This window comes from Oncorhynchus mykiss, chromosome 18 (genome assembly GCF_057628025.1).
Source record: "Oncorhynchus mykiss isolate SJ-2025 chromosome 18, ASM5762802v1, whole genome shotgun sequence".
NCBI lineage: Eukaryota > Metazoa > Chordata > Actinopteri > Salmoniformes > Salmonidae > Oncorhynchus > Oncorhynchus mykiss.
Window position 1 is genome coordinate 22,263,755 of NC_143039.1, and position 8,746 is coordinate 22,272,500.

General features: G+C 48.1%; 1 protein-coding gene across 5 annotated transcripts in view; it reads right to left on the bottom strand.

Moving 5' to 3' along the window:
• LOC110497004 (histone deacetylase 4) overlaps positions 1-8,746 on the bottom strand; it is a 70,655-nt gene that overhangs the window by 23,276 nt on the left and 38,633 nt on the right. For all 5 annotated transcript variants that reach the window (XM_090207774.1, XM_090207772.1, XM_090207776.1 and 2 more), the window contains 3 exons: positions 7,199-7,317; positions 1,394-1,522; positions 982-1,211 (listed from right to left, as the gene is read on the bottom strand). In XM_090207774.1, the coding sequence (XP_090063900.1) occupies positions 982-1,211; positions 1,394-1,522; positions 7,199-7,317 (478 nt within the window). The remainder of the gene's footprint in view (positions 1-981; positions 1,212-1,393; positions 1,523-7,198; positions 7,318-8,746) is intronic.

Sequence of the window (8,746 nt, forward strand, 5' to 3'; positions counted from 1 at the left end):
CCACACTCCCTACTCCCACCCCACACTCCCACCCCACACTCCCTACTCCCACCCCCACACTCCCTACTCCCACCCCACACTCCCTACTCCCACCCCGCACTCCCACCCCCACACTCCCACCCCCACACTCCCTACTCCCACCCCCACACTCCCTACTCCCACCCCACACTCCCTACTCCCACCCCCACACTCCCTACTCCCACCCCCACACTCCCTACTCCCACACTCCCTACTCCCACCCCCACACTCCCACCCCACACTCCCTACTCCCACCCCACACTCCCTACTCCCACCCCACACTCCCTACTCCCACCCCACACTCCCTACTCCCACACTCCCTACTCCCACCCCACACTCCCACCCCACACTCCCACCCCACACTCCCTACTCTCACCCCACACTCCCTACTCCCACACTCCCTACTCCCACCCCCACACTCCCTGCTCCCACCCCACACTCCCTACTCCCACCCCACACTCCCTACTCCCACACTCCCTACTCCCACCCCACACTCCCTACTCCAACCCCACACTCCCTACCCCAACCCCACACTCCCTACTCCCACTCCCACTTGTCAATGGTGCCGGCATGCGCATGGGACACAAACAGTCTGATGCCGGCAAGAATGTGGTTAAAATGGGACTGTTTGAAAGGGGGTCATATAAAGCACAGCCCTTTTTTTTCACAGGCAACATACCGTAAATCCTGTGTGACCACAGAGAGAGACCGACCAACACACACAGGGAGACAGAGAGACAGATATATAGATAGATAGAGCGAGAGATACAGAGAGAGACCGACCAACACACACAGGGAGACAGAGAGACAGATATTGATAGATAGAGCGAGAGATACAGAGAGAGACCGACCAACACACACAGGGAGACAGAGACATATATATATATATATATAGATAGAGCGAGAGATACAGAGAGAAAGAGAACGAGAGAAGAGGAGAAACATATCAACAGAGAGCCTTACATTGGAAGCAGAGGTGGCCGTGGCGGGCAGACCTAGGGTGATGTTGGGGAGGGAGGGGGACGTGTACAGAGACAGCTGGCTGAGTTCACCACCACACAACCGTTGAGCCAGGGACACATCAATGCTGTTGGAGACTGCCACAGAGACGCCGTTCTCATTGGGGATGTTGCTGATGCTGTTGTTGTTAGGAGAGCTGGGGCCGGATCCAGGAGCGCTGTTACACGCTGAATCTAGAGAATGTATTCATGTCATGACTGTTCCACACCAAGTCTACAGCTACAGTACAACATGAACCTAATACAACCAGTCAGTTAGTCATCTCTTCCATGTTAAATCTACTACACAGCTCTGTTGTGTGCGAGGTCTGAACCTCCTGGCCGTTCCTCTCCACAGCGTTGAGTGTGTGTCCTACCTGCCATATCCAGTGAGCGTTTCTTGGCGGTTGTGATCGGGCTGTCTTTACGCCTCAGTAGGGGGCTGCTCCGACGCTCGCTCACCTTCTGCTTCAGACGAGAACGTAGCTTCAGGTTGGGCTCAGAGGCTACAAGGCAGACACACACAGAAAGAGAGAGAGCACAGATATGACCAACACAACCCAGGCTTGTAACAGAGGCTAAGACTCAAGAGAGGCCCATGGTTCTGATACGGCTCTGTCATACCGTATCCCTGCAAATTGAACCGCAGTAAACAGAAACCACAGTTTTGTTGAGGCAAACAGTTCTCGAGGTTAAACAGGGTCCATTTTATCTAACCAACGACTAAGTTACACAACCTGCTGTTCACCATCATGGAGGTGGATACGTTTCCTCCCCATTACAATGTACTGAGCGTTGGGAAAATCTGCGCCAGCCACATCAACAAGGAAATGAGAGTGTAGAGGGGAATGAACTGATTTCTGGGAGCAACGTTGCCAATTACAGCAGGCTTTGTCAGTGTGCATTCAAATGGAGAGAATTTAGAAAGACAAGGACGGAGAGAGGGAATGCAATGTCATGACTACCATGTTCTGAAATGATGCTAATGTTCTGTTTACACGGCACGGACAATCAGGGCCCACTGTGGGGACACTGCTAACCAATAGAAGTCCAGTACTAATTATCCAGCCAGGGCGCTATTTCAGGCCTTTTGGAAAAACAAAGGGCACAAAGCAGGAGGGGAACAACAAGAGCCCCCTCTCTCTCTCCCTCCACTGCTCCCTCCATCCTTGTTTTTATTCACACGTTTGTTTCTCTCCGTTTAACAAGTGACAGACTAATGATGCAGGCGACCGCGGACCGCGCCACTACGGGAGAAAGTCCGGGGGTGGTCAAACAATCATGTAAGGCACTACTGAATGGATGGCATGACACACGTCTGGTCAAATGTAATGGTCTCCCATCTGAGAACAGACAAAAGAGGAACATGGATTGATTCATACAGAGCCCACCTTTTCAACCTATTAAGCCTGTACACAGGCGGGAATTGGCCTATATGAATATGGGCAAATTGAAATGTTTCTAAGAGAAGAAATATGAATTGCATGTGCATAACCATGGCAGCGGTTGAAAGGGAATACATTTCGTAGCATTTTTCGGGAAAGAAAATCTAAAAACACTCTGGACACATTCAGTAACATAAGAATACTGCTGGAAAATGTGGGGTAGGTGGAGAAAACAAACTAATGTCAAGGGTTGAAGTGAGAGGACTGACCGGTGTCTCCAAGTGTCCACACAGCTCTCTAAAAACAGTTCCTCAGTCATTTCAATGTACTATTATGACTCAAGGAAAAAGCCTTCAGCTATTAGCTACATTTCTGAGCTCTCCTAACTGTTCCGTTTGAAACACAGCCCTGCATCCCCGGTTCTTCGCCATCACACAATTATTACTGTTGTTGACGCAATCCAAAAATGATACATTATAAATTGCAATCAGGATTAGATGAGCGTCACTTGAAAGCTTTTCCCATTGTCAACATGACTAGCTAAGTTATAAAATACCATCTTACAGTGTTAGGCTTTCACAAGGCCCTTCAGAGAAACAGATTGTAATTTTGGTGCGCAGAGAAGAGAGTTATGAGCGTGTGAAGACAACGAGCTGCGGAAACAATACGACTAACATCGGCTCATTCTTTTCAGATGTCATCTCTGGAACTGCACATCAGACAGTGATCAGAAACGTTGACGCAGGAAATGACATATGTTTTATGATATGGAAATGTGAAGCGGGTGTGTGGTTTGCTTGTATGACATATTAAAGCAGTAATTATCTCACATCTCATCTTTCAGAACACATCAAGTCCCTTTTCATTGACAACATTCGCCTCACTCAGACAACGGAACTGTGGAGGAACTTGCAGCCTTTCTCATTGCTAGAGATGATTAAACCCCCATGTTGGCTGAATGGACATAGACAGGGATGGAGACAGGGGTTCATGTACTTTTTAACAATGAGGTCTGTGTCCCATTGATCTGAAGAATGTTCATCAGTCTGGCTTCAGGCCAGGCCATAGCACGATATACAGTAGTGGTGCGGAATTATTGGCTCCTTGATAAAGATTAGAAAAAAGACTATAGAAAATAACAGAAATACAGAGCTACATTGTATGCGCCAAGAAATTCTAAAATTATATTATTTTATACTAATAAAATCTCTTTCTCTGATAAATTGTGTTTAACAAGTAATAACAACAAATCTCTAAAAGATAGGGGTCAGAAATCTCTAAAAGATAGGGTTTAGAAAACCTCTATGGTCACATGACATGGAGAGAGGTCGTTGGCCACGCACACCACCGAGTTTGGATTCGAAAGAACAACGCGTATGCAGAAAATACCTCATCACTAATGTAAAGTATGGTGGTGGATCTTTGATGTTTTGGGGCTGTTTTGCTTTCCACTGGTCCTGTTGGTCCTTGTTAAGGTCAACGGCATCATGAACTTTAACAGGTACCAGGACATTTGTCGACAACAATCTTTTTTATAATAAAGCACTTTGTTTGAAACACAGCCCTGCATCCCCGCCATTACAGTTATTTAAGCAATCAGAAAAACGGCCCATTAATAAGTTGCAATCTGGATCAGATGGGCATCATTTGAAATCTCTTTCCATTGTCAAAATGACAAGCTAAGCTGTAAAATACAATCTTAGAGACACAGAGAGTAAATGTGGTGAGCATAGAATGTCCCGAGCGTGTTCCACGGCTAACTTTCTTCACAATACGACAAGCATCTGTTCAAAACAACCCAGGGTATGATGCCATGTCATTGTTGGAACTGTACATAAAAACATGTGATCAGAAACGGTGAACCTGTAAATGAAATAACTTCTTCAATATGGCCATGTGAAGTGCACATTAGCATGTGGTTTGCTTGTATGACATCAAAGCGGTATTTATTATAATCTTCAACGTCTCATCTTTCAGAACAGAGTCCCTCTTCATTTACAACATTCCCTTCACTCAGACTACAAAACATTAGCGAAATAAGTTTAGTTGGCGTGAGGGATGGGGGCATCTTCTTGTCGCCCCTGGTACTCCCGTTTAGAAGGCACGTCAGCTGAATCCCATTCAGCGCTAGAAAGCAGAGACCCTGCACTCTGATGTCATCTATAGCAGTTTACTGTACAGCTATTTTCATACCGTATAGGGCAGAGGTATTCAACTCTTAACCTGCGAGGTCTGGAACCTGCTGATTTTCTGTTCTACCTGATCATTTAAAAAAACGCAGTGGATCAGGCTTCGAAGTCCAGAGTTGAGTTTGAAGGGTTACCTAGCTACCACACAGTGTGAAGGGTTACCTAGCAGCATGTCTGTCGCTAACACAGCATGTCTGTCGCTAACACAGCATGTCTGTCGCTAACACAGCATGTCTGTCGCTAACACAGCATGTCGGCCTCAATGTTCTGAAGAGGCTTCCGCTCCTAGTCTAATTGTCCTTCATGCCCACCACTGTTAAAGAACTGCAGGTAAAGGTAAAAGTAATTCCCTAAACTCTCCTCCTCCCCCTCTCATCTGTCCTATTCTCCAACCTTCTCTTTTCTAAACTCTCCTCCTCCCTCTCTCATCTGTCCTATTCTCCAACCTTCTCTTTTCTAAACTCTCCTCCTCCCCCTCTCATCTGTCCTATTCTCCAATCTTCTCTTTTCTAAACTCTCCTCCTCCCCCTCTCATCTGTCCTATTCTCCAACCTTCTCTTTTCTAAACTCTCCTCCTCCCTCTCTCATCTGTCCTATTCTCCAACCTTCTCTTTTCTAAACTCTCCTCCTCCCTCTCTCATCTGTCCTATTCTCCAACCTTCTCTTTTCTAAACTCTCCTCCTCCCTCTCTCATCTGTCCTATTCTCCAACCTTCTCTTTTCTAAACTCTGCTCCTCCCCCTCTCATCTGTCCTATTCTCCAACCTTCTCTTTTCTAAACTCTCCTCCTCCCTCTCTCATCTGTCCTATTCTCCAATCTTCTCTTTTCTAAACTCTCCTCCTCCCTCTCTCATCTGTCCTATTCTCCAACCTTCTCTTTTCTAAACTCTCCTCCTCCCTCTCTCATCTGTCCTATTCTCCAACCTTCTCTTTTCTAAACTCTCCTCCTCCCTCTCTCATCTGTCCTATTCTCCAACCTTCTCTTTTCTAAACTCTGCTCCTCCCCCTCTCATCTGTCCTATTCTCCAACCTTCTCTTTTCTAAACTCTCCTCCTCCCCCTCTCATCTGTCCTATTCTCCAACCTTCTCTTTTCTAAACTCTCCTCCTCCCCCTCTCATCTGTCCTTTTCTCCAACCTTCTCTTTTCTAAAATCTCTCTCCTCCTGTAGAATGTGGCCAGTGTCAACTGTGGTCTATGTGTAGCCTTGAGGCTTTTCTCCTCTTCCTCCACACTCCCCCTGTTCTACTCCCCTCTCGTCTCTCTCTTTTCTCCTCTTCCACTGTCCTCTTTCCCCACACTCCCCCTGTTCTACTCCCCTCGGACTCTCTCCTCCCATCTCTTCTCTCTCAGTCTGGGTGGAATGTGGTCTCAGTGGCCAGTGTCAACTGCGGTGTATCTGCAGCTTGAGTCAGCCTTGGGGCTAGAGTCAACATGGCCGTGCTCTGTTCATACAGGCCCAGCCCGCTAAGTGAATAATTATACTGGAAGACCACCGCTTCACAGCCCGGCCGCACCATTTCTCTCTAAACTATAGAAAGGTTTTTTTTTGTTCACTCTGGGATTTTTCATGTATGATTTAGAAATGATGAAAACTTTGGCAAGGTGATAAAAGGTCTGTCACATATTACAGTTCAATCCCCCGTCGGTACAGTAGGACATGCCAGAATAACAATGGATGTTCAGAACGTTTTAGGTGGTAAAGAGAATCAATATTAATATCAGCAGTTCATCTAGAACTCAAATAACGTATAGCTTCTCAGTGAACCTCATAACCCCCCCTCAAAGAGCCCTGGGGATTCCATTGAGGGGGCAGCAGAACCCCTGACAGCCTAATTTGGATTTGATTAATGGTGGGAGGCTCTAATATTATCTAAATGAGGGAAGATGTGAGCCTGCAGAGAGCCTACTGGACAGTTCTCTAGCAGAGCAAGGTGTGAGCCCACAGAGAGCCTACAGGACAGTCCGCTAGCAGAGCAAGGTGTGAGCCCGCAGAGAGCCTACAGGACAGTCCTCTAGCAGAGCAAGGTGTGAGCCCGCAGAGAGCCTACAGGACAGTCCTCTAGCAGAGCAAGGTGTGAGCCCACAGAGAACCTACTGGACAGTCCTCTAGCAGAGCAAGGTGTGAGCCCACAGAGAGCCTACTGGACAGTCCTCTAGCAGAGCATGGTGTGAGCCCACAGAGAGCCTACTGGACAGTCCTCTAGCAGAGCAAGGTGTGAGCCCACAGAGAGCCTACTGGACAGTCCTCTAGCAGAGCAAGGTGTGAGCCCACAGAGAGCCTACTGGACAGTCCTCTAGCAGAGCAAGGTGTGAGCCCACAGAGCCCCTACAGGACAGTCCACTAGCAGAGCATGGTGTGAGTCCACCGAGAGGCTACTGGACAGTCCTCTAGCAGAGCAAGGTGTGAGCCCGCAGAGAGCCTACAGGACAGTCCTCTAGCAGAGCAAGGTGTGAGCCCACAGAGAGCCTACAGGACAGTCCTCTAGCAGAGCAAGGTGTGAGCCCACAGAGAGCCTACAGGACAGTCCTCTAGCAGAGCAAGGTGTGAGCCCACAGAGAGCCTACAGGACAGTCCTCTAGCAGAGCAAGGTGTGTGTGTGTTTAGTACCTGTCTTGCGGAGGGGGAAGTCGTCTCTAGCGTTGTAGATGCCCAGGACAGGGTGGTTGTAGGTACCCATACCAGTCTGAGGAGGAGAGCTCTGGTCCAGGGAAGTGTGCTGAGTTTTCCTGCAACACACACACACAAACAACCATCAGATCCTTCAATATTTAACCTTTATTTAACTAGGCAAGTCGGTTAAGAACAAATTCTTATTTTCAATGACGGCCTACTGGGGAACAGTAGGTTAAAACTGCCTTGTTCAGGGACAGAACGACATATGTTTACCTCATCAGCTCTGGGATTCGATCTTGCAACCTTTCGGTTACTAGTCCAACACCCTAACCACTAAGATACCTCATCACACAACACTGCGGTGGGGGGTGTCTCAATAGTCTAAAGCCATGACCTCACTCCTTACACAGGATTACAAGATAGCGAGAGTCTCAATAGTCTAAAACTTTGCCTCAGTAGTGGGGGGGTACAGCCTGGGGTACCGCCTGGGGTACAGCCTGGGAAGATTGGTTTCCAGTCAGCCTGGGCTGGAAGATGGGCAGAGCTGATGTCTATTGAGGTTAGCTACTGCTACAGAGCAAGACTGATCTCAGGCAGTAAGGTAAGCTGTGCTGGCCCAGGCCCAAACCCATGTTCTGGTCTAGTGAACACACTCTGTGGTGCATATACCTCCCCTCTCTACCTCTCTTCTGGTCTGAACGACTGGCAGCTTTAAAGTGCTGAGAGACTCTTTACATTGAGAGAGAGAGAGAGGGAGGGAGAGAGGGAGGGAGAGAGGGGAGAGACATTCCTGATAACACTGACTCTATACTCCACTGGGTCATTATGGTAGTAGTGGAGAAGTGGTTTACTGTATGTGTGTGATGAGTGCTGGATGATTTTACTAAGACAATTGCCAAACAGTGATCACACAGTTTCTACCAACGACTTCTATAAGCGCGTTATAAAACATGAACGCACACAGCACCTAATACTGAGTACACAGACCACAGCTGGACGTGGGTTCACACAGCACCTAATACTGAGTACACAGACCACAGCTGGACGTGGGTTCACACAGCACCTAACACTGAGCACACAGACCACAGCTGGACGTGGGTTCACACAGCACCTAACACTGAGCACACAGACCACAGCTGGACGTAGGTTCACACAGCACCTAACACTGAGCACACAGACCACAGCACCTAATACTGAGCACAGCACGTAATACTGAGCACACAGACCACAGATGGACGTGGGTTCACACAGCACCTAACACTGAGCACACAGACCACAGCTGGTTCACACAGCACCTAATACTGAGAACACAGACCACAGCTGGAAGTGGGTTCACACAGCACCTAACACTGAGCACACAGACCACAGCTGGTTCACACAGCACCTAATACTGAGAACACAAACCACAGCTGGAAGTGGGTTCACACAGCACCTAACACTGAGCACACAGACCACAGCTGGTTCACACAGCACCTAATACTGAGAACACAAACCACAGCTGGAAGTGGGTTCACACAGCACCTAACACTGAGCACACAGACC